This window comes from Dama dama, chromosome 20 (genome assembly GCF_033118175.1).
Source record: "Dama dama isolate Ldn47 chromosome 20, ASM3311817v1, whole genome shotgun sequence".
NCBI classification, from domain to species: domain Eukaryota; kingdom Metazoa; phylum Chordata; class Mammalia; order Artiodactyla; family Cervidae; genus Dama; species Dama dama.
In genome coordinates this window covers 52,849,860-52,875,932 of record NC_083700.1, presented here as the reverse complement: position 1 = coordinate 52,875,932, position 26,073 = coordinate 52,849,860, and the positions used below count along the sequence as shown (strand labels likewise).

The window sequence follows — 26,073 nt, the reverse complement described above, 5'->3', positions numbered from 1 at the left end:
GAGATGATAATCAATTGAGGCAACATCAGTAAGGTGTTCTTAAAAGGGTTAGTATTTGAAATGGACTTTAAAAAATTAAAGAATTTCAATAAGCTACTATTTGGGCAGTAGAGAGAGCATTTCTTGTAGAAGTAATAGTGCGAAGCTAAAGGGGTTGATATTTATAAGACTTTGGGAAAATCATTTCATCTTTTTGGTTCCACAGTCTATCAAATGAAAAGGTTAAATTTGATCATTTAGGTTGCTTTCAGGTTTAAAATTGCAAGATTTTGTTGTTAGGACTAGAAGTATTTATGTAATTATAATTACAATTTAGTGTTTTTTTAAAAAATAAATGTAGTTGCTTTGTGTATACTCTTAGTACATAAAACTTAGGGTGATAAATGAAGACTTTTAAAGGACTTTATAGGAAACACATTGTAAACAGTTTTAAAATTTTTTCAATTTTATAATCATAGTAAATTCCTTTTATTACCTTTTTTGTTGTATTTGTTTTTCATGTCAGGTGGAGATGTAGGTGGAATTATAGGAATTGTAATAAAATACATTTAGTGCTTTGATTATAATTTTTTTAGTGTTTACATTGCTAGAATTCACATTCATTCCCTTTATTCAAAGTATTTGAGGATTTAAATATTTTTAATATTTAAATTTATATGTTGAGTGATTATTTATATGCAGAGTACCACATAATGGCCCCACTCTGATTTAACTTTTTAAAAATATCTATTTCAATTACTGTGTGAACTAATTTCAGTTGGGCAGATTTAAAATGAGGCTGTCTCTGAATTTTTAGATGTTTTGAGAGGAGTTAGATGCAGAAAACAATACTATGAAAATCTTTTTCCTTTTGACGTTATTGAATACCTTATTTTCTTGAGAATAAGAATTATTATGTACCATTGTAGCACCTGACATAGGAACCTATGGTAGTATCCTAGTCACATAAATATTGGCTAAATTGAAGATAATTTTAATATAGAGCTTTTTAGTTGATAGTTTTTTTTTAAAAATCAGGTCTTATTGGCAAATCTGATTTTTCAATAGATTATATGATATAGGACCCTATGGTAGTACCCTTGTGTAAATATTGGCTAAATTGAAGATAATTTTAATGTAGAACTTTGTGGTTGATAGTTTTTTTTTTTTGTAATTAGGTTTCATTAGCAGATCTGGTTTTTTCAGTAGATTATAATCTGTGTGGTTTTTCCTTCAGTGTCTAGTGTGAATTTAGCTAAAATGTTAGCAGTGAATTATCATTTCAAGTGATTGACATGAATATCTTGTGTTTTATACAGAGATTCCTGAAGAGATGGTATTTTACTGACCTTTTGTTATTGACTATCTTTTAGGAATGGATCGTGATTATGGCCCTGGATCTTACGGAGGTCTGACATTCAAGGATATTTATCTAAAAATTCTTCTTTTGAGTGCCAGTAAAGGTGAGCATCATTTAATTTTTTTTCTTTTTAAACTCTTTATAGGGATGGATCGTGACTATGGCCATGGATCCTATGGGGGTCAAAGATCCATGGACTCCTACCTAAACCAGTCATATGGCATGGACAATCACAGTGGTGGTGGTGGGGGTAGCAGGTAAATTGCTTCATCACTTGGCCAAATAAATAGATGACTATAAGATTCTAGATAATTTAAGTATTCTCTAGGCATGTTATGATACTTAAACTATATTTAGAACTGAATAATCACCTTAAATGTTTAAAGGTGTTAATGGTTATAAAAACTATCTCAACATCATTGGCAGACATTACTTTAGGAAAACCATTATTTCATTATGCTAGAGTAAGATTTTCTGTCTTTAGCAGTGATTTTTTTTAACTCCTTGTCAGTTAAAATGCCCTAAACAAATGATATAAAAATATTATTGGAAATATTATTTATGAAGCTTTTTCTTATATTTTTTCAAAAATGTATTTACTAATGTGGACTGCTTTATAGAGTAGCAAAGCAGTCTTGGACTAGAATGAAGTTAACCAAACCTGTCTAGCAACACTCAATTTGTAAGAAACATTTAAGATAGTTATTCTTTTAATTTTAGTTTTAAAGTGAATTACAGGAGCATATTGTAATAATAAAAATATTCTTTAAATCATGTTTAGGTTATTTATTGGCAGGTTCTACTTATGCCAGAAACACTTGTGGTCTAGACTAGGAGCTTTATATTAAAGCTATGAATGAGTACAATATCTTTGTTTATTTTAATGCAGTACAGTTTTGATTGTACTTAATGTTTCATTGTTGATGCCGTGTAAAGCTTAAACCTAGCTGAACTGCTGTAGACTTTAGGGTTGACCACATTTTAGGCCGAGGAGGCACAGAGATTTTTGAGGCACAGAGATTCCTACTAAATATTGATATAAGTAAAACTAGTTAGGAAACTTTTTGAAAGTATTGTCCTTCATAAATTGAAGGATCTGGTTTCCTTAAGGATGGACTGAATGATGCTTACTTTCCTTTTTTCTGCTTAAGTGTGCCATTATGGTTTATAGTAGAGAAAAATCAGGAAAATAGATACAACAATTTTGCTTATGTGATAGATGTTTTGAAAAATGTAGTTGAAAAGAGGAATGATTTTTATATGGTTACTAGGATTCTGAAGTAAAGTGCCTTCTATTTAGTGATTGATAAATAATTGAAGTAATGTAACACGTTTTAAATATTTTACCTTATCAGTTGCTGCCCTGTTACATTGTAAATGTAATGTGTGTGAACTATGTAGATGTTATAATTTATCTTATGTAATTGTGGGCCTTTATAAAACTATGTTGTAAGATAAGCAACTTTTGTAATCCATGCTTTGGTGAGAAGTATGATTTGTTTCTTCTGTTCACTCTATTAAAACCTTGAGGAGACTGTGTGCTCCCTTTTTTAGAGTAGCTTTATGTGATAATTTCATGTGATAGTAGGGAATAATTTTTCAAATAATTGAAGACATTATAAAATGTATTCTTTCTAATCTGCCTTGAAAATTCATATGCAAAGGGTATATATTGGTGGTCTTTTATGTTCTGTTTAATGTGCTTATTCTTCTAGATTTGTAGATTTATTAGTATACAAGTGAAAAGTGACTAAGAATTGATTATTAACATTAACCAAAGTTTAGCAGGTTGTCAAATTTTATAACCAGATAATCCTCCCAATTTTGACTGCTGTAGACATAATGAAGCAGTTTTGTCATATAGATTATTGGGGGTGCGAAAGGATCTCTTCTGTGTCACAAGTAGCCTACAGCTTTGTAGTCTTCAATTTGTGTCCCTATTGAAAGCCAAAATGTTGTAAATATTTTGTATTTTACTATTAGAGATGGGTTCAAAGAAAGTTTGAGTAGTCTGTGAACTTTAACAAATGACTTTTTCCAAGACTAGGGCTGGGCTTAAATAATGACAGACAAATCTTTTCTGATAAAATAGAAAGCTGCCAAAAAGCAGATATTTAAGCTAAGGTTACTTAACTCAATTCATATTTAAACACTGACTCAGATAGCTTTCTATCTGGTCTCATGTTGAACTGCCCAGCCCTAATCAAGTGTGAATAAAAGTAGAACTGCAAACCAGTATGGTATAAATGAATTTTAGTTGATAAATGTCATCTGATAATTTGTCTTTTGAATTGTCTAACATTAGTAAGCTTACTTTTGTTTTTTCCCTCACTGTGCAACTCTTCCAGGTTTGGACCTTATGAGTCTTACGACTCCAGGTCTTCTCTGGGTGGGCGAGATCTGTACAGATCTGGCTATGGTTTTAATGAACCCGAACAAAGCCGCTTCGGAGGTAGTTATGGTGGTCGATTTGAGAGCTCCTACCGGAATAGCCTTGACTCTTTCGGAGGTAGAAACCAGGGCGGGTCTAGCTGGGAAGCACCTTACTCCCGTTCAAAATTGAGGCCTGGGTTTATGGAGGACAGAGGAAGAGAGAATTACTCTTCCTACAGCAGTTTTTCTTCACCCCATATGAAGCCTGCACCTGTAGGCTCTCGGGGGAGAGGAACGCCTGCTTATCCTGAAAGTACGTTTGGAAGCAGAAACTATGATGCTTTTGGAGGACCATCAACAGGCAGAGGCCGAGGCCGAGGAGTAAGTACAACAGAATCTTTTCAGATTCTTTTCACTAGTCACTCTTTTAAACCCTTTCAAGACCATGGTTTTCAACTAGAATAAACACTGTTCATCCCAGTGTATTTTGAAGCAAAAGCTGAGTCATAAGCATAATTTTTAGGTTGCCTGTAAAAGTTTCCCCAGTACCTCAGAAAATACATGGCAGTGTGAGATGACTGTTCATATAGTTTTGCTAAATCTCCCTTTATTAAAAAGGTGAGGATATTAGGTTTGGTCTAAAAGGGGTTAAAAGGAGTTGCATTTTTCCTTGTAAACACTAGCAGTTTTGCTAGTGGGACAGTTCTTGGGTTATTTTAAAGGTAATGAACCCTTTTGGAGTTTCTGAGTAGGTTAAAGGTGCAATGTATGATAAAACGTATATACTTTGCTGCTAAACTCCAGCACATAGAATTTCTTCAAAGCTTCATATTTCACATTAAACACAAGAGAGACTAACAGTTGGTGATAGCTGAGGGTACTTTAGCCATGTTTACATGGTGAAGAAGTTGATATGTATAGTAGACTGTAGATGATTTGTGGTCAGTATAATTTTGCTAACTCACTCTCTTTCAGTATGTTCTATTGCTGGGTGTTCTGTCTTACCTCTGTCACTAGTTCTACTATTGAGAAATAATTTCCTCCCTATAGAAACATGTCTATGGCTCCTTCCCAGGAAGTAGTATTTTGTAAATTACTGCTTAAATGAATAAATATGCTAGTCTTCAAATATTTAATTTCAGGATATGTAGTATAAAGATTATGCCTTTACATTCTTAGGTAACTAGACTGACAAGAAATTTTACCTAGGAAGTGTACACAGATTGTGGAGTTATTATGTAGTTTGATTTTATAAAGAATATTGTATTTTTGCCACCATGTAAGAATTGTTTGTTTTTTTTTGAAGTCAGTTGCTCTTAATATTCTCTTTGCAGAGGAACGTGCTTCTGATAAAAAAAATGTAGTAGGGCACATGTTTTTGACTGCTCATTAATCTTTGGTACATCAGCATAGTTTGTCATACTTGTGTAGAAATTTTGCATTTATAACAGTTACTCTTTACTTATGTAAAATGCATTGCACCTTTAATGGATAATTAATAAAGATTTTTCTGATGTGACTAAATCACCTGGAAACAATTTATTCAAGGTTAGATAGGTATTCCTAAGCATAGTATACAAATGTAAGCAACTAGTATGTTGCTGTTCTACCATGCTTTATGGTTGTAGATTAATTGAAAATAGTTGGGATAATAGGCTTTGGATTTTGAAATTGAAAATCTATTCCAGTTTGAAAATTTGGAAAACTCTTAATGTTTTCCATGCTGTATATTACTTTAGGCAAATGATTTTTTTCCTCAGAGAGACTTCAAATACCAATTTTGTTTTCATGATAGAAAAAGAGGTATTCTTGTACTTTGTTTCCACCATTCTAGTCAAAGTGGACTTTTCTTTCTTTCTTCCTGTTAATGAAACAGATGAACCAATAGGTCTTTCCTTTTTAATCTTCACTTGTACAATTCCCATTGGATTCTTCTCTTCAGATTACTCCTCAATCTTTATCTTCTAAAAGTGAGGTTAGTAGGATAAATTTGTATGAACATGTGGCTTCTTGGTGTAGTGGGTTTTGTTAACGACGAGAAGAGAGGACACAAAGAGTCGTTTGGTTGCATGACTCTTCGTCTGTAAACTTTTGCTTCTTGGGCTTCTGGGTGAGAATATGTTTCTCTAGGTAAGAATGTGAATGGAACGTCAGATGCAATTCTTTATCTGAAGTGTGTCTTGGAAGTTGATGCATGGTTATGCTTTAACTCTCCTATTTCATACTAATGTTCCATCTCGCCTTCTCATCCCTTTTTCAACAGGGAGAAATCCTAAATCATTTCTGGATCTTTTTTAACTTCAAACTTCAGATATGGTCTTCTTTGTGTATCTTAGTTTTAAGCCAGGTTTTAGTAGAGTAAAGATTTCTTTTAAGGTCTTTTCATGGGAAAACATCGATTAGGAACTCTGAAGAGGAGTTGTCAGAGAGTTGTACAAGTGGTAATATTCTGACAGGCACATAACGTTGTTTATAATCTCAAGTAATTTTGAATCAGAAGACTCAAACAATAGGAAATATCCATATTTGTTCTTCTGGAAATAAAAATACTGATTCACTGGATTTGAGTTCCTGTAATAATTTACAGTTTTTCAGTGTATTTAGAGTGGACTTGTAAAATTTAGTTACATTCTGAGGAATTTTCAGGTGAAAAATTCTAGATAGATAAAATGTAATTTATATATGAATTCATACTTTTTCCTTGGATATTGTGCTAATATTTTTTGATTTCACAAATTTGCAGCATATGAGTGATTTTGGAAGCATTCATAGACCTGGAATTGTTGTTGACTATCAAAACAAACCCACCAATGTGACAGTTGCTGCTGCAAGAGGAATAAAGAGAAAAATGATGCAACCATTTAATAAGCCTGGTGGAACCTTTATCAAGAAACCCAAGCTAGCAAAACCTGTGGAGAAGATGAGCCTCAGCAAATCACCCAGTAAGTTGGAAAACATAATTGCTGTGGTTCAAGGCAGTTTACATTATTTTTTTTAACTCAGTGCATTTAAATAATTTTTTAATGTTTATGTAGACAAATTGTATAATAATTACAGTTGTAGAAATTAGATCTGCAGTTGCCCTATCAAAATTACCAAAAGATATTTATAAATTCACATACCCTGATTCACCCGTTTTCCCTTAATCTTGATTTAGGGTGGAACCAGAACATCTATATTTTTACAAAGATCTTACACATTATTTTGATTTGGATTCCTTTCTTGGGTGTTATATTTATTGTTGGATAATTATTGAGGAAGTGGTATGTTACATTACATAGAATCTCCTGCATGAGGTCAAAGGCAAGAAATTTTTTATTGTCCTTGGTGCCAGGAAAAGCTATGTATTCTAGAAAATTAATTTGCCTTTTGTCTTCTGGACGTTATTCTTAGAGATAATCATACTTCCATTTTTACATTGTTAAAAATTAAGAGCCAGTCTGAAAGTGAAATTAAGAAAACAGTTCATGGTAGCATCAATAATTAAATACTCAGGAATAAATTTAACAAAAGAATAAAAAACTTATACTTTGAAAACTATAAAACATTGTTAAAAGAAATTAAAGAAGATCTAAATAAATGGGATACTAAATAAATGTTCACATATCAGAAGACTTAATGTTAAGATGGTAACACTCCCCAGACTGCTCTACTGATTCGGCCCAATCCCTGTCAGAATGTCACCTGACTTATTTGCAAAAATTTGACAAATTGATTCAAAAATTAATAGGGAATTGCAAGGAACCTACAATAGCCAAACAATCCTAAAAAAAAGAAGGAAACAGAAAGACTACTGCTTCATGATTTCAAAACTTAACTACAAAGCCACAGTAATCAAGACAGAGTGGTACCGGCACACGGACAGACATGTAGATCAATGGAATAGAATTGAGAGTCCAGAGAGGAACTCATAAATCTATGGTAAAATGTTTTTTTTTTAGCCAGGATGTCAAAATTATTTAGTGAGGAGAGAATAGTCTTTTCCACAAACACCGCTGGAACAACTGGATAGCCACATGCACAAACTAACATACAGCAACTAAATGCAAGGGCTAGAACTCTAAAACTCTCAGAAGACAACAAGAGTAAGTCTTCATGACTTTGGATGTGGCAAGAAATTCATCTGATACTAAAAGAGCAACCAAATGAAAAACAGGTAAATTGGACTTTGGGCTTCCCTGGTGGCTCAGCTAAAGAATCCGCCTGCCAGTGCAGGAGACGCAGGTTTGATCCCTAGGTCAGGAAGATCCCCTGGAGAAGAAAAATGGCAACCCACTTCAGTATTCTTGCCTGGGAAATTCCGTGAACAAAGGAGCCTGATGGCAATAGTCCAGAGTTGCAAAAGAGTTGGACACAACTTAGTGACCAAACAACAGTGAAACTGGATTTTATCAAAATTAAAAACTTTTGTGCTTCAGAGGACACATTAAAAAAGTGAAAAGATAGCTCACAGAGAAGGAGAGAACATTTGCAAATTACACCTCTAAGAGACTTGTATCTAGAATATATAGAATTTTTTAATTCAATAAAAAGACAAATAGCCCATTTGAAAAAAACAACTGAACAGACATTTTTTCCCCCCAAAAGATATACAGATAGCCAATAAGCCCATGAAAAAGTGCTCAACAGTTAGCAGGGAAATAAAATCAAGACCTTGTGAGATTGATCACTTTTACTTATCTGAATGAATAGAATCGAAAAGATAATAACAGGCCTTAGCAAGGATGTGGAGAAATCTTCATATACCTTTGGTGGGAATGTGAAATGGTCCAGGCACTTTTGAAAACAGTTCCTCAAATGATTAAACAAATTACCATATGATCCAGTAGTTCCACTCTTAGGTATGTATCAAGAAATATGAAAACATGTCTACACAAAAATTTATGTACAGATACGCATAACATCATTATTCATAGTAGCCAGAGGTATAAACAACCCAAATGCTCATCAGTGGATGAATGGTTAAACAAAATGTGGTTTGTCCATAGAGTAGAATATTTTCCAGCCTTAAGATGAACTACCGTTACATGGTACAACTTTAATGAACCTTGAAAAGGTTAATAAAATGGAAGAAACTAGTCACAAAAGTCCACATATATGATTCTTTTCATTTGAAAGTCTAGAATACAGAAATCTATAGGGTTAGAAAGTAGATTAGTGGTTGCTTTGGGCTGTGGGGGTGTATAGGGAGTAATAAATAACAGGATACCAGATTTCTTTGTGAGGTGATGAAAATGTTCTAGAGTTGATTAAGGTGATGTTTGCACATATCTGAATGTTCTGAAAAGCATTGGATTACATACTTCAAAAAGGGTGAATCATATGATATGTGAATTATGTCTTAATAAATCTTAAACATTTGAGCCGGATTATTGTTACATTCTCTGTTACTGTATTTTATTTAACTTTGTAATATATCTCTAAATGAAATCAAGTGCATTTGATCAAAATAGATTGTCAAGAATATACATAAATAAAAGGTAAGGAAATGTCTTTTTCAGCATTCTTTGTGAAAACATTATAGCAAATATTATACAACAGATACTATACCTATTTTTGACTGTACACTGAATTATGTTTTGTTTTTTATATTTATTTTATATTTGCCTTGATGATTGAAAAGTATTTTATCTTTCCAAATTAGGTGACATTACAAGGGATTAAAAATTTCTCTCTTTAGAATTAATGTTGGATTACCTATTATTGTTGGGACTGGGCAAGGTGAAGATCATCGTAATGAATGAATATTTCAAATTTTTGTGATCTAATTTTTAAAAATCTTTGCATCCAGTTTAAAAAATAAGATACATTGTTAAGATGAATTTATTACTTCCTTTGATGTTGGAGGTACTAAACAAGTCATGATAGCCTTCAAATAATTATTTAAGAAAGAGGGTAATTATTTAAGAAAGAAGCAAGGAGGCCTAGATAAGTCCTACTTTAAAACAGGTTTTTTATATATTTTTGGATACTGACAGTGTATTTGTTTTGTTCTTTGAATTTCATTTCTATTTAAATCACCTCAGGATGAATACATGTATCCAACTTGACAAAAGGATTGTACCAATTGTTAGTAAACTAGCACTTAACTGCATGCTTATTGCACACTAGGCAGCGGTGTGTTAAAGGGCATAACAGGCATTGTTTATGCAATTCTCATGTCAGCCTGCCCAGGTGCAGGTGGTGTACCAGACCCTCTGCAGCTGAAAAAACAGGAACAGAACATAAATTTGCTGCCTGGGTCAAACAGCTGGCAAAGCCAGGGTTTATTCAGGGCAACTCTTAATCTGGAGACCCTTCAGGTAAAGCTCCATGTGATTGTAATGGAAAATTACTTTGTATTACTTTGTATTATATTATCCTTATTTAAAACAACTTTTTAAAAATAATTACATTACAGACATTATAATATATCTTATCAAAAATATGATATTTGAAATTGCAAATATTGGATTTTTTCCTCAAAATTATGAATTATAATCCAAAACTCAGTAACACTTTAAATAGTATTTTTAAATCTACTTTCCTGCTTTGCAGGAAATGCTTTGCATTGGACATCTATATTATTTAGTAAAAAATAGCAATATTCTGAAATTCTAGAAACCTGATTATAGAGTATGTCTTAGTAGGAATAAGTTTTATACTGTTACTTGGTGGATTGTTATTTACTGAATTGTGTACTCTAAATATTACTAGAATAGGCAATTCAGTTGATCTTGGGATAGATTTTTGCAGGTTTAGTTAAATAATACAAAGTTTGATATAGATACTTATTTGTCACTAAAGCAGATATATGTGACTTAACTTTTTTTTTCTTTTTAACAAAACTTGAGAGTAGTGTAGTATTTAAGAATGAAACCAAAATTCTGTAGTCAAATCAGGCTTTCACTGTCAGGCATGAGGTGGGCATTCTGAACGATAACCACTGAGTATTCAGGAATAAGAAATCTTGCTATGCTATAATATATAGACTGTATGATTTGTTGAAATGCAGTAGGAAAGGAATCATATTCAGTCATTTGGATAGAGGTATAGTGTATATCAGCTTTAGCTGATTACTTATTCCTTTTACTGATTTTCAGTAAAAGGAAAATGAAATTGCTTCTAGTTTAAGGTCATATGCGACCAATTTTTTTCATAGAGGGAGGGTTTAATGGAAACTGAAAGAGGATATTGAAAATGGTTAATAAAATAGGAATGTATGTTTAACCTCTTATAAAATGATGAAGGATAATCTAGATATTGAATTTTAAGGTATGGATTTTATACAGTTTTGAAACATCCTGCTGTATGCATAGCAGATACTTAATATTTGTTTATTGTTAAGTTCATGAATCCCCAGGTGTTCATGATTTTGTATTAGATATTTTGCCGAAGGTAATCCAAAAGGATAAACAGTGTATAAAAGGAAAAGTTTGAGGGCAGATGAGTTTTTTAAGTCTAAAATTAACTATATTATAAGAAAGAACATTTTTTTTTTTTAAATACAATGAAATATCACTTCCTATCACACGTGAAATTGATGGTCTTAAAAAAAAAAGAAAATAACAAGTGATGACTGTGGGGAAATTAGAACCCTTATACATTACTATGAGAATGTAAAATGGTGTGGCTGTTGTGGGGAACAGTTTGGTGGTTCCTCTAATGATTATACGTAGACTGACCATTTGAAGCAACAATTCCATTTCTAGATATGTACTTCAAAGAACTGAAAAGAAGTATTCAAACAAAAACTTGGATACAAATGTTCATAGCAGCATTATTCACAGTTGTCAAAAGGTTGAAACAATCCACACGTTCATCAGTAGATGAATGAGTGAAAAGGCAATGTGATGTATTTGCACCGTGAAATATTATTGAGCTTTAAAAAGGAAGGAGGTACTAATACATGGTACAACACATGGAAGAGCCTTGAAAACATTATGCTAAATAAAAGAAACCAGACAAAAAAGGCCACATACTGTATCCTTTTATATGCAATATCCAGGATATTAAAATCTGTAGAGACAGAAAGCAGATTAGTAGTTTTGCCAGGTGCTTTAGTGACTTCTCTTTGGAGTGATTAAAAAGTTCTGGAGCTAAATAGTGGTGATGGTTGCATGATCTTGTGATAAACTTAATGTCACTAAATTGTACACTTTGAAATGGCTAAACTAGTACATTTTGTGTATTCACATTAAGACATGTTTTGAGAAAAAGAGGAAGAACCTGCTTTTAGCGTTTATTTATTTTAAGAATTTTTTTTTTATTTTAAGAATTTTTAAGAGAGCTTTATAATAAATGAGTTTTTGCATCCAAGGCTCTCTTTCTAGTGCTCATTGTTTTTCCACTTTCATGCAAGGTTGGGTTATTTGTCAAATGTTTCCCAAGGTGTGATAATTCAAAATTATTTTAGGTAATATGGATATTATTGCTTAAAATGAGGATAAGAAAAAATGAGTGGATCTAGAGAAAAATAATGTAGCAAATAATAAACATAGGTGAGAAGTAAATAGACAAAATTTATGGTGATGGTATTCATGTGAATGAAGTTTCAGAAATACTGAGTAATCTCAAACTCTGATTTTTCTGGTGAGTTCAGTTTAGATAATGACCACCAAATAAATCATCTGTAGTTTATGAATTGGGGACTGGAAAGGGAGAATGGAGAAGTGATTTTTAGTTTTAACTTTTTTGTCTAATTTTCTAGCAAAAACTGATCCTAAAAATGAAGAAGAAGAAAAGCGGCGAATTGAAGCTCGGCGAGAGAAACAAAGACGAAGAAGAGAAAAAAACAGTGAGAAGTACGGAGATGGATACAGGTTTGTGCTTAGTAGAGTCAGAAAACTGGACTCATTAAGAAACTGTTTCCAGGATTTGAGGGTGGGAAAATTGAGTAAAGATGGCCAAAAGGTACAGACTTCATTATATGATAAATAAGTTCTGGGGATATATTGTACCCGATGATGACTGTTGTTAATAATACTGTATTATATATTTGAAATTGCTAAGAGAGTAGATCTTCAAGGTTCTCATCACAAGAAAAAAATTAGAACTAGTGAGGTGCTGGACATTAACTAAACTCATCGTGCTCATCATTTTATAATATATACATACATCAAATAATTATGTTGTACATCTTAAACTTATACAATGTTATATTTTTTAAAAGATTTTATAAATAAAATTTTAAAAAAGATTGTATTTTAAAAAAAACCACTGTTGGTATTTTAACCTGGTTTTACAGTTATGTAGAGTTAGCCTATGTTTGATACCTGTCTCAAGGATATTGACAGATATATTCAGTTTGCTACTGTCCACCTCTTCCATAGCTGTTTGCTCCTCAAGGTCTAAAAGAAGGCTTTATCATTGTCCTTGAGACTTTCAAGCCACTGACAATCACTCTATATAGATTTTACAACTAGAATTCCTGGTTTTTCTGTGTGCACAGCAGTAATCCATCTGGCCAAAAGAGATTGTGATGTTTCATTAATTTTATGATACAGACTGATTTCAGAAATGGAATCAGGAAAAACATGTCTTAGAATCAATACAATACTATGTTTAAGCATCAAATAAAACAAAAAAATACCTAAACATGTTTGCTAGAAAAGGCAGATAAATTAATTGGGATGTGAAAAAATTCCCGAGAGTCAAATGAAAAGGATTGATCAAAGATATATAGGAATGATTTTGATTTTTTGATATTTATAGTCATCCCTTGATATGCACAGTGAATTGATTCTAGGATCACCACCCCCTCTACCCAGCCTCCACATCCCCAACCATTTGGAAGACCGAAATATGAGGATGGTCTATGAGAGTTCTCACCTTGTTAAGATTAGAAAACTAAGGCCTAGGGAATTTAAGTTGCCTAAAGTCACTTAAGTGTGCTAAGAAATAAACCCAGCAGTAGATTTCAGATTCTATACTCTTACTCAGGAAAATAAATATAATAGTGCTCTAAGGAATTAGTTGGAAAATGGAGACTCAAGATAAAGAAACCCATTAGGAGACTATTGTCATAATTTGAAGAAAAGGAAGTAACAGGGATACATGAGGTAAGAATAATTAAATTCATTCTGGAGTGACTCTTGAGCTTTTCAATGAGTGCTTATGTCCAGTTCAGGCCTGTTAGACATCTGAAGTGATTTTTGATCATCTAAGAGCTCTCATAGAGTGAATTATGGTTTTCTGGTGTCCTACCTACCTTTGTTTCTACTTCAGTGATTTGGAAGCTTGAAGATAGAAGAGTGTAATGTTAGTGGAACTTTGGAACTTGATACTGCTTGAAGTTTGCTTTGGCTTTCTGATCTAGACTTGAAGTGGATAGTTAGGGTTAGATGAAATAGATCCACTGATTCTGTTTTTCATGCTCAGTAGCTCCAGTGTGGTCCAGAAATAACAATTAGTATGATGACAGTGTTGTCCAGACAGGTACTTAAATGCTATTTTTTTTCTGACTTGAGCTAAGTTTAAATCAACCATTACTTGGAAGAGAGGAAATCATTTATGCTGGTAAAATTGATTTCATGGTGTAGTCTTATGAATGCTTTCTAAGTAAATAAGGTAATATTTAAAGAAAAAATTTTTTTTCCCTTTACAGAATGGCATTCACATGTTCATTTTGTAAATTTCGAACATTTGAAGAAAAAGATATTGAACTTCATCTGGAAAGTCCTTCACACCAGGAAACATTAGATCATATTCAAAAACAAACCAAATTTGATAAAGTAGTTATGGAGTTTTTGCATGTAAGTAGTTATTTTTGGAGAGGCACTGGATCAGACATTTGAATTTCTTATATTTTCATCATTACCCATATTTCTCCTGTTTTATGTTTCTAAGAATTTAATTTACTGTTCGCTTAAAAAAAGTTGTCTTAAAATTAGCTTAGAAGTAGATGTGAATTCCTCTTTCATAGATTGTAGATTTGTGATTTGAGAGTACATTTTACATTTTTTACAGAAGTTTCTGATAGATGTGTCAGGAAAATTCCTTTAACACTGTTTATTGATATCAAATCAGCTATCGTCTATTAACAGTCTTCTATGTACCTGGTGGTGTGCTGGGTAATTTTCTTCATATTTCATTTCAACCTTATACCAATTTGTCTTTATCCTAAAAGATTATGCTCAGAGCAGTTTAGTGACTTTAAATAAATGGAAGTCTGAATTGAATTCAGAGCCAGAGAGCCTGATGTTTGTTTAGCGTCCTTTATCAGAATGTGGTCACCAGTTCAGTAGTTTTTCTTGAATACTTAAGAGTAGGTGCTATTCAGGCACAGCACCTGAAGACACTGAAGACACAGACATTCCCTTTGGTGAACTAACAGTAATTGGAAATCACACACACACACAGATGACACTATCAAGTAGAGAGCCCTGAGTGATAGTGTACGTAGAAGTGACTTGGAGAAGGGGAGGATAGTTTGGGCCAGGACTGGAGCTGGACTGCTAACTGTACTTGCAATTAATTTGGGCAAAAGAGATGGAATTGTTAGAAGGTTAGAAGTACAGAGATCCTGTATCCTCTGTATCCTTGGAGAATTGTGTACCTTAATTAAATTTCTTTCTGTAATTTTGTTTAACTGGTTCCTGTCATTTAGGACTTAAGTATTCACTTGCTCTGAGATCTCTTGCCTATTCCAGCTGCCTTTGATCTCTCTCTCTCTATAATATATGCCTAAAATATTAATACATCTTGAAAAGTAAATACTTTTTGTAGTTTCCTGGTACTTCATTATAGTCTTTTCAATTAGATTATAAGCTCCTTGAAAACATTTACTAGTTCTTATATAACAGGTACTGTTATTTTTCATAGGCCAAGCATGGTGCTGGGCCTATACTACGTACTCACTAAAAAGTTTTTGGATTCTTTCTATTTTGTTTTCTAGGAATGTATGGTAAATAAATTTAAGAAAACATCTATTCGTAAGCAACAGACAAATAATCAAACAGAGGCGGTCAAAATAGTAGAAAAGGATGTTATGGAAGGTAAGTTAACAAATTGATTTAGAAATTTGCATATATATTTTATATACCATAAACTATGTCAGTGTAAGTGATGTCCGTTAGAGTGATATAGTACGTAGTCATGTATGGTAGGCCTGAGTGGATTATCAGAAATGAACTTCTTTGATTTCTGTTCTCATGCTTACAAGTTTATCACTACCTTCTCTTAACGTCTTTCGCTTCATTTCCTTCATAGAGGAAGTATCAGCTTTGCCTCTACTGGAAGATACAGTCATCCCTAGGTATCTGAGAGAGAGAGGTTTCAGGACCTGCTTGAGGTATCAGAATATGCAGATACTCAAGGCCCATAGTTGGTTTTCCACTATGTGTAGATGGAGAAGCCATGGATACAGAGGGCTGCCTGTACTTCTATATGTCATGTATTTCTCTTATTCCTTCTCATCTCCTTAAAGACTTCTGCTCAAATTGTGAATTCTTCTCTTCTGTTTTTCAATCTTTCTTGGTCTTTTGATTCTGTCTCTGAAGCCTATACACTTACTTAAACAAACAAACAAATTAAAAAAGACCTAAAGAAAAAGAATAGAAAAACATAGACACTAATTCCTCTAGAACCTGCTTTTCCTTTTAGACACCCTCACTTCTCTAAGCATAGTCCACACTGGTTTCTGTTTCTTCAGTCTCACTTACTGCTTTACCCACAGTGGGCAAGTTTCTGCCATCATTAGTGTACTGGAGCTGCTATGATGGAGGATACCAACACCAACTGCAGTTTTATTCAGCAGCATTTCCCACTGATAACTCTGTTATTTATGAATCTGTTTCCTCCCTTGGTTTCTGTGGTGCTCACTGCCTCTCTTTACTCCCTTGTCGTTTTTCCTCTTTGTGCTTTTCTTTCTCTGCTAAGCTTTTAGAAGTTGATATTTTTCAAAAAGTATTCTGTCAGTCCCATTAACTTCTCTCTTTATATTTCTTCCTGATGAATTAATTTATATACAGGATTTAAATCAACATCTATATGTTGATTACTTACAGATCTATATCTTCAGCACAGATCTCTCTTCTGAACTCCAGTCTCCTACATCTAACTGCTTACTGACATCTCTCTTCAGCAGTCTCACAAATTGAACATACTAAAAAAAAATTTATCCTTCCCTTGAGCATCCCCCACCCCATGAAGAAAACAAGACAAAACTTAACAGGTATCTTCTTCATTTATCTTGGAAAGTGGCCCCATCAATGCCAGAACTGTGAAGTTAATGTTAGTACTTAGATTTGCTTTATGTAAATGTATGTAGACATACTACTATGTCTGTAGTATTTTGTTCTGTCGATTCTATCTTTTGAATATGTACCAAGTCTGTTTTCTTTACGTCTTTTTTAAATACTGAATTTGTTAAAATCTTTATGAGTTCTATTTTTCTAACGAGTGTCCCTCCTTTCAGTCTTATCTCTTATTCTACTACGTGATTTTATTACTTGAAGAATTCAAGTAATAAAGTGGCTTCCGCATCCTCCACAGAATAAAGTTCAAATTCCTAGGCATGGCAAACAAAGCTCTTCATGATCTTGGCCCTGTTTATTTTCCCTTTTGTTCCTTCTTTAGTTTGTGCCCCAGCCATATTGAATTACTTGTAGCTCCCAGAAAGGGCCATTTTCTCTTAGATCTTTCCTTTGCATAGACAGCTGTCTCTCTGGGTCTGACGGAGGTTGGTTCTAGGACCTTCCTGCAGATACCAAAATCTGTGATGCTCAAGTCCCTTATATAAAATGGGTGTAGTATTTGCATATAAACCATGCATGTCTTCTTATATACTTAATTTTTTGGATATTTTCTTCAATTTTATTTTAAATTTATTTATTTTTGATTGGAGAGTAATTACAGTATTGTGTTGTTTCTGCCATATTTCTTTTCTTTTTTTTTTTGCCATATTTCTTATATCATCTCTAGATTCCTTATGATACTTAATGTAAATAATTGTCAGGGTGGAGTTTTGATTTTTTGGAACTTTTTAGAAGTTTTTTTTTTTTTTTAATATTTTCTGTCCATGGTTGGTTGAATCTGCAGACCTGGAACCAGCAGATACAGATGATCACCGTATAGTACCTTACAGTATTACTTCAGGAATGAAATGTGAAAGATCATGCAGATCTTTTTATTTAGTTGAAGCTGCATGTTATCTATTGTTTTCTTAATCAAATGTCATGATAAATTCAATTGCTGAAGGAAGAGCCAAATCAGTTTTTCTCAACATAAAAAAATACATGATTCTTTAAAAATGATATAATTCTAAGGAAATTGGTGTGTTAGTTTTTCATATGCAGCATTTAAAGAAAATTCCTGTGAACATACATGTAACTTACTAATTTAACATATTTACTAAAGTCCTATTATGTGGCTGGCACTGTTCCAAGGAACCAGAGATACAGTGATAAGCCTGGGAGCCAAAGCTGTTTTTTTTTTTTTCCTATTGAGTTGTGTAGAAATCAACAAATAAAATAGGTTTTAAAAACATATAAAGTAGCCTTCACTTGTAATAACCCTCAATCACCATTTTTAAGATCTAACATATATTTTTGGCCTTTATGAATCCAATTTTGACTTATTTTTCCCGTTTCTACCAACCCACATTCATAAGCATGAAAATTCTTATTTTACTACAGAATCAACATTTTTATATTATATTTTTGGGGGTTGAACTTAACAGGCCTCAGAACATCATTGTATAAGATAAGTAGGAAATATAATGTAGTTATACTTTATAATTTTAATCTTTTATCCACATAGTTTTTTAACTTTATTTTTTAAATTATAAAAGTATAATACACATTTACAGGAGACTTGTAAAATACAGAGCAAAATTATACATAGTTCCACTATATATTACAATTATTTTTCTCAAGTAGATAAATTAAGATTTTTTGGTTTCTGTTTCAATATCAAGCTCTCAAATATTAATAGAATGAGTAGGTAGAAAATTAGAATGATATAGTAGACTTGAAAAGCCCAATGAACCAATTCAACGTAATTAAGATTTATGCAATTTTCACGTAACAGCAGGACACAAATTCTTTTCAAGTTCCCGTAGACTGTAAACCAGGAGACATTGAAACATATCCAAGGACATAAAACAAGGTGTAAAAATGTCATGGTCTAGAGGTATTGAAATCCTAGTCTGTTCTCCTATCACTGTGGAGTTACATTAGAATCACTGTGGAGTTATGTCAGAAATCAATATCAAAAGACACTTGAAAACTAACCCACATATTTTAAAGTGCAATGTGACATTTACCAAGAGAGATCTTTGACTTAGCTATTGAAAGCCTCAATAAAGTTCACAGACTGAAAAAACACAGGTGATGATTGTAGAGAAGAAAGCATTTAAATGAGAAATTAATGTCAAAATGAGAATATCAAAGATACTTTAAAAACCTCATGTATTTAGAAATTAAATGTCCACTTTTAATTGATGTGTGTATCTAAGCAGCCATAACATGGAAAATATTTGTAACAAAAATGAAGAGAGAATTTATCAGGTTTTGTTGCATGCATTCTGAAGCTGCTCAGTGCAACTAAATACCATGTGGAATCTTGAATAAAGTATGAAAACAAATAATTATCTGTATTGTTTTTAATCTATGTTTGCAGATTTATGAGATTCGGTAGAAGAACTCAACCTATATACTCTGATCAGTTTTTTTGGAAGAAGGAGTATAAATCATAATGGAAATGAAACAGTGAAAACATATTTGTCAGAAGTATATGAATCATTGCTTTTCTTATTAATAGTTGCATTTCTTTTGTAGGTGTTACTGCAGATGATCACATGATGAAAGTAGAGACTGTTCACTGCAGTGCTTGCAGTGTGTATATCCCTGCTTTACATAGTTCAGTTCAGCAGCACTTAAAATCTCCTGATCATATCAAAGGAAAGCAGGTCAGTTTTAATCTACCTTAATGAAGTCATTGAATTATTTATTTAATCCCTTATTGCCTTTTAAGGGCTATTGTTTCACACCTACCTACTTGTGTACAATCCAATTAATCTCATGAGTGACTTACTATAAAGATGCTTAGAGAGTCAGTGTAGTATTGTGGGCTCCAGAGCAAGACTTCTGTGAATCCTGGTTCAGTACATACATATGTTAAGCAAGTAATAAACTTTTCTTTGTCTGAGTTTCCTTATCTATAAAATGAGGATGGATACATCTTATGTGATTGATTAAGGATTAGTTTAATTAAAATGTAAAAGGCATCTGAAGTAGTACATGGCACATAGTATATATTCACGAAATCATAGCTGTTATTGAACTGCTGTTTTTATTGTTAACATTTTTTAAAGGTGGTGCAAAATTGTTTTATGAGTGTGTGTTTGTGTATTTTAAAACAAAAAAGAAAGACTTGTTTTTTGATGACTGGGAAAAATAAAAAGCCAGTTACTTTCTATTGTTACATTTTTAGTAGAATTTACTCAGAAATTCTAGGAAACTTACTCTTTTCTTCTTGATTAGTGTTATTTTGCTCCTGTGTTGGTTAGTTTTATTTAGTCAAATTTATTTCAAATAAAAATATTTATTTTGTGAGAAATTTATTTGAAAAGCAAATGTAAAAATTCAAGTATTAAAGACTTAAGTTTGATAGCATGAAAATTAATAGTTGGAGTAGCTGGGGCTGGGGAAGGTAGCTTCAGAATAGATAGGAGAGAAAACAACTGTTTAGTAGACCTAGACTTAAAGAGTATTTAGTGACTGGGTGTTTTTGTTGAAGTTCACTGGCTTTTTGAATCTTCATTGTTTTAATTCATAGATCATTTGGATTGTAATCACAATAGCTTTTGTTGTTCTATAGCTTTACTTGACAGAAATTAAATCATTTAATTCTAAAAATTTGAGCATGCAGTCATTTTAATTAAGGAAAATTTTTTCATGGCATCGTTTGCAAGTGTCTCAGTGTGTTCTGTTTTTCATAGGCTTATAAGGAACAAATAAAAAGAGAGAGTGTCTTGACTGCTACAAGCATTTTAAATAATCCAATAGTGAAAGCACGATACGAACGTTTTATTAAGGTAAGACTTTAGAGCAAAAACTGGGTTATATTGTAGTGTTGTAACAGTTAAATATAGCATGGTAACTCTTTGTGATATTTAATATAGTACAAAATTAGGCAATTTTATTTGATATCGTACCTACAGGTAAAATGTCTGTTTTCCTAATTATTGGGATTTGTTGGGGGAGGGAGCAAGACGCCATTCCTTTCTCTTTCCCTTCCTAGCTCTAGGTCATTTGAGAGATACCCAAGAGTCTTGATAGAAGACCCAAATGTCAGCTTTATCTTGATTTTTTTTAAAAAGGGTGACTTGGATGATATGTCTTAGATAGTTATTGTGGACTTTCTAGTATTTCACTCCTAGTATTTCACTTACCTCTCTCCAGCTTCTGTGACCGCTTCAGCTGGACAGCAGTAGGATTGACCTAGTCGACCCCATGACAGAGCAGACTAGAATGCACCCTTTCTGTTGCTTAGAAGACAAAAAAGAGGGCCTTGATGCCCAAGTGAACCCCTTCTGTCCCCTCTTTTGGGTGTTCCTAGTGAAGGGGAATTCCAAAGAGGAATGACCTATCCAATTGGTATTTCTTCTTCTGAGCATACCAACTGGGTAAGCCATTCCTGGGTAACACTTGGAGGGAAAGCAGGAAGTTCAGATATTTTGCTTTAGAAACAAAGCTCCTGCTCATAGTGTAACAAGACCAGAAGAAAGGAGGTTTGCTTCTGTTAGGAAACTCAGAGGTGAACAATTAGGTAGGTATACCTGGCCTACTGCTTCTCAGGATTTTTACCATATATTATTCCAGTGATCCTTCTTTACATATTATTCCTCAACCAGATGACTTCCAAGCTGAATAAATCTCAGTTCTTTCTGCTTGTTCTAGAAGGCCCTATTTTCTGATTATTCTATTTGGCACTGTTTACTGCACTCTTGACACCATTTTTAAAAGGTGAATACAGCCCTAATTTGAAATCATATTTTGTTGGAGATATGGTGTCAAAAAGATTAAAGCATCATAGCTAAATTAGGAAAGATTAGATTTTTATTGTCCTTGCTATATCATAAACTTGAGAGGTTAGTTGTTTCTAAAGATGTATGAAGGTAATTTGTAATGAGAAAAGAATACAAAGTAGAATTTCTGTGTAAGGTTTTCAAGCTACACTTTAGAGTCACTTCATGGAATGGAAGATGTTGGAATATCTTGCCTCACGTGCATACTGTGAAGAAAGTACCTTAACTGAGAATCTTCTAGAACCTTGTTACTCCATGCAATCCAAGGATCAGCAGCATTGAAATCACCCTGGCAGCTCTTTAGACATGTAGAATATCAATTCATACCCAGGTCTATTGAATAAGAATCTTCATTTTAAAAAAAGGTCATAGTTGATTTATATGCATGTTAAAATTCAAGAAGCATTGGTGTGTCATTACTTAGAGATGCTCTTTGTCTGGCTTTTTTGTCCAGCAGTCCTGTCTGCTCTGTTTCTTGCTGTTCTAGAGTCCACAGAAAACTTCGGCTCATAATCAGCTCTGGTCATGGCTTTAAAACACTTCCATCTTTAAGTGCTTAGAATGACAAAATGCCTTTTAAAATCTTTGTCCTGTGAAATAATCACTTCATCAGTTTCTCCCAGGTCTCCACTTATATATGTTGTTCTGCCTTCACTCTGGCCTGGACACTCAACAGTCAGCCCTTATAGCAGTGCAGTGCTGCCATTCTAAAACTCTTTTCTTAATTTTTCTACTGCTTACTAGTTCTCAACTCTGCCATTTATGGTTAGCTTTACTGTCTTTCCTGCTAAAAATATCATGGAATTGTGCCAGTACTATGTTTGCCAGATTTCACTGCAGTTCACAAGAGTTTTAGTTGCTATCAATCAATGTAATGTGCTTCCTGTAGTGATTGTTTCAAACTTTTCACTCTTCACATATCCAGATTTTATTCCTACTCCCTTCACTTACCATATTCTTATCTCTTCTCTCACTCTAGGGAGATTGAAGACCACTGGATGTGAACTCTAACTTTTCTCCTTTCTACTTCAGAATCATGTATCTTTTTCCCTCATTGTTATATGTGAAGGAAAATACTCTTTTTTTTTTGCTTCATCTCAGTTCTTGTTTCATCAGTTATCTCCTTATTTTCATCTGATTTTTTTCCTATTTATTATCTTACTACTTTTTCCCAAAAAGACATGTTTATGAGTTCCTTAAACTAAAAATGACTGAACGTTTCCTAGACTTTAGCCCTTCTTATCTCTTCTCTTACCATCATACTTGAAAAGGTAGCTTACCCTGCATTGTGCTCTTTACTTCCTATATATTATTCGCTCTTTAATCTAGTGTTTCCCTATAGGAGGTATATGATTAGAATCCCCTGTGAAGTTAAAATCAATTAAAAGCTACCCAGGCCCCTTGTAAGACCTTCTGAATTGGGGCTTCTCAAACTTTTCTGATAAAGATCTCTCTAAATGCTTCTTAAATATGCAGATTACCAAACTTCTTTCCTGGACACTTGATTCAAGAAGTTTAGGTCTGAAATTATTTCATTTGTGCTTTTAGCAAGAGCTTCAGTACTTGATTAAATCGATATCTCGGAGTATGGGGTCTGGGCCAGTGTGTTTTGAGAGCTTAAGAGGGAATTGTGAAGATTCATTTATGGGCAGTCATAGCTATCCAACTTGCATTTACATTATACTTTTGAAACTGTTCTTTCTAAGGTTACCAGTGACTTAATTTTCAAATAAAAATTTGTAACATTTTATTGTTTGTTATTTTAAACATACAGAAGTTAAGGGGATAGTACAATAAATCCCTCAGGTACCTTTCCTCAGCTTTAATTATTATCAGCTTTGGTGAACTTTTTCGGTTGTTTTCTACTGTTACTTATTTGCATCATATAACACTGTTGATCTGTTAATTCATTCTTGAAACTTTGTTTTGCTAGATGATATTCTATAATCCTAGGTTTCTGCATTGAGTATTCCTTTTCTAACTTGTGTCCCCAGGTACAGGCTTTTTCAGTAGGCTTTATTCTCAGCCATTTTTTTTTTTTCTCATTCCTTCAGCTCTGCCCTGGGCTATCCTTTTTAAGACCTGGTTTCACTATTCACTCTGTGCAAGCAATTCACAAATCTAAATATCTTACTTTGAAGTCTTTCCTCTTCTGAGTTGCAAATTTATAGTTGCCCTTTAAATATTTAGACATCTTAAATTCAAATTATATATAGTATATACCTGCTTCTTTTCCCCATCTTAATTTACCCATTCTGCCAATGGTGTCACTTTTACCCTTTCGTTTCCTGGGCTGTTAGAGTAGCGCAGTACTAATATTTTTTCTCTTGCTATAGCCACTCAACCTGCGTCTTCCTACCTAGTGTATCTTAAAAGTGTAGCACCAGTCTTATACTTCCCTGTTTTAATGACCTTCATTGCCTCTGTATTTCTTATATAATTAATATAGCCTTCTGATAAATGTCAATTTATGAGACATAATCCAGATACATAATTATTTAAGTAAAATACTAAAGTTGTGAATGTTTAGTGAATTACACATTTATCTTTTTTAAAGTAAAACTAAGGCATGATACTTAATTTGTTTCCGATTTTCATTTGAGTTTTCAAACGTACTGATTTTCATTTGAATTTTTTAAAGAGAACTTGCAACAGTAGTGCATTGAATACTGATACAATTAAGTAGAACATAAATCTTCATCTGCTTTGTTTTATGGACTATAAAGTACTGACTTCAGGAATATATATACCCACATTGGTATGAAATAGATACTCAAAAAATACTAAATAGATTTAATATAAGTTGAAATTAAGTTTCAAATAGTATTTATTTTTAATGATATAGCAAATAGCAAATAAAAATTTCACTGATAAAAAAATTATTGCACTCTTTTAAAAGCTTTTTTTTCATGTGTTTAGGGTGAGAATCCCTTTGAAATTCAAGATCATTCTCAAGATCAACAAATAGAAGGAGATGAGGAGGAAGAGGAAAAGATTGACGAACCTGTGGAAGAAGAGGAGGAAGAGGAGGAAGAAGAGGAGGAAGTGGGGGAAGTGGAGGAAGTGGAGGAAGTGGGGGAAGGTGGAGGCGTGGAGGGAGTGGGGGACACCGAGGAAGGAGGGGACATAGAAGGAGAGGGGTGTGTGGGGGCCGAGGGGGAAGGAGAGGGGGAGGGGGAGGGAGTAGGGGAAGGGGAGGGAGAAGAAGCAAAGGAAGAGCCTGTCAGCTTTTCTGTTGACCAAGCAGAAGAAAATTAAATATAAGGTATTAGTTTTAAAAGAAGCTTTAAATTTTTGTCCCAATGTGGAAAAGGGTAAGAATTTCAGTAGTTTAAAATACGAGAGTTAACACCCATGTTGCATGCATTCCACGCATTAACAATTTGTTTTATATAATTTCTAAATGTTTGGCATTTGTTTACTAAAATGAAGGTAAGACTATTTTAGTTTAGTTTTTATAGCTACCTAACTTAGTTTCGAGAAATTGTTTGTATAATTTTTAAGCTTAATTTTTATTACTTTATTGGTGTTGAGGATAACAGATGTGTATTGTTAATATGTCTGTTCTAATCATTTGAACTTAAATGCTGCTCTTGGGAGTATATATTCAAGTGTGCATTAATGTTTGAATACTTACCCTAGAAGAGATAAGTTGGGCAAGTATTTTGTGCTCTGTGTATTTTTTTACCGCATTGGACACTGAATATAGTAATTTGCGTTAAGATACGCTTAAAGGCTTTTTGTGACCATGTTTCCCTTTGTAGCAATAAAATGTTTTTTACAAAATTTCTCTCCCTGGACTAGCAATTTAAAATGAAACAGAATTAATTGATCAAATGACTATATAAAATTGGAATTTGCCTTAATATATGAGTTCATCTTGGTATATGAGTGTTTTAAGATAATTAAATTGACTTGAATTAAAGAAAAAAATTATTTCACGTTTTTTAAAGTATGATTAAAATATTTTTAAACATATTTCAAATAGAGATCAGCCTGTAACTGACCTGTTTATACTTGTTTTAATTCACTCATTTTCTCTGTACCTGTGTCAGATCTTGAAATCTTCTTGGAAATACATTTGAATACAAATAATTTTTCATAGTGATGTTAATTCTTTTGTCATGCCTGCTTTTGGCTGAAGAACCAAGAAACAAACGATCACTTTTTAAAAAAGAATTATTTCTCTCTTGAATATTTCTCTCCTTTTTATAGCTCATATGCTTCATACTCAAAAGAGAAGATGAGATTGATAGATTATGTGCTCAGTCACTTCAGTTGCTTCAGTAATGTCTGACTTTTTGTGACCCCATGGACTGTAGCCCACCAAGCTCCTTAGTCCATGGGATTC

The 26,073-nt window shown here is 33.1% G+C and overlaps 1 protein-coding gene across 5 annotated transcripts in view; it reads left to right on the top strand.

The window, feature by feature from the left end:
* Positions 1-25,817, top strand: part of ZNF326 (zinc finger protein 326) — a 34,450-nt gene extending 8,633 nt beyond the window's left edge. The window contains exons 3-12 of one of the 5 annotated variants that reach the window (XM_061121418.1): positions 1,353-1,388; positions 1,485-1,596; positions 3,952-4,093; positions 6,456-6,654; positions 12,402-12,513; positions 14,298-14,445; positions 15,588-15,687; positions 19,471-19,601; positions 20,634-20,729; positions 24,642-25,817. In XM_061121418.1, coding sequence (XP_060977401.1) covers positions 1,353-1,388; positions 1,485-1,596; positions 3,952-4,093; positions 6,456-6,654; positions 12,402-12,513; positions 14,298-14,445; positions 15,588-15,687; positions 19,471-19,601; positions 20,634-20,729; positions 24,642-24,980 — 1,415 coding nt within the window. In that variant the 3' untranslated portion in view covers positions 24,981-25,817. Of the gene's footprint in view, positions 1-1,352; positions 1,443-1,484; positions 1,597-3,687; positions 4,094-6,455; positions 6,655-12,401; positions 12,514-14,297; positions 14,446-15,587; positions 15,688-19,470; positions 19,602-20,633; positions 20,730-24,641 lie in introns of those variants that run through there. The other 4 variants (XM_061121417.1, XM_061121419.1, XM_061121420.1 and 1 more) reach the window with 4 other exon arrangements.
* The last annotated feature ends 256 nt before the right edge of the window (positions 25,818-26,073 follow it).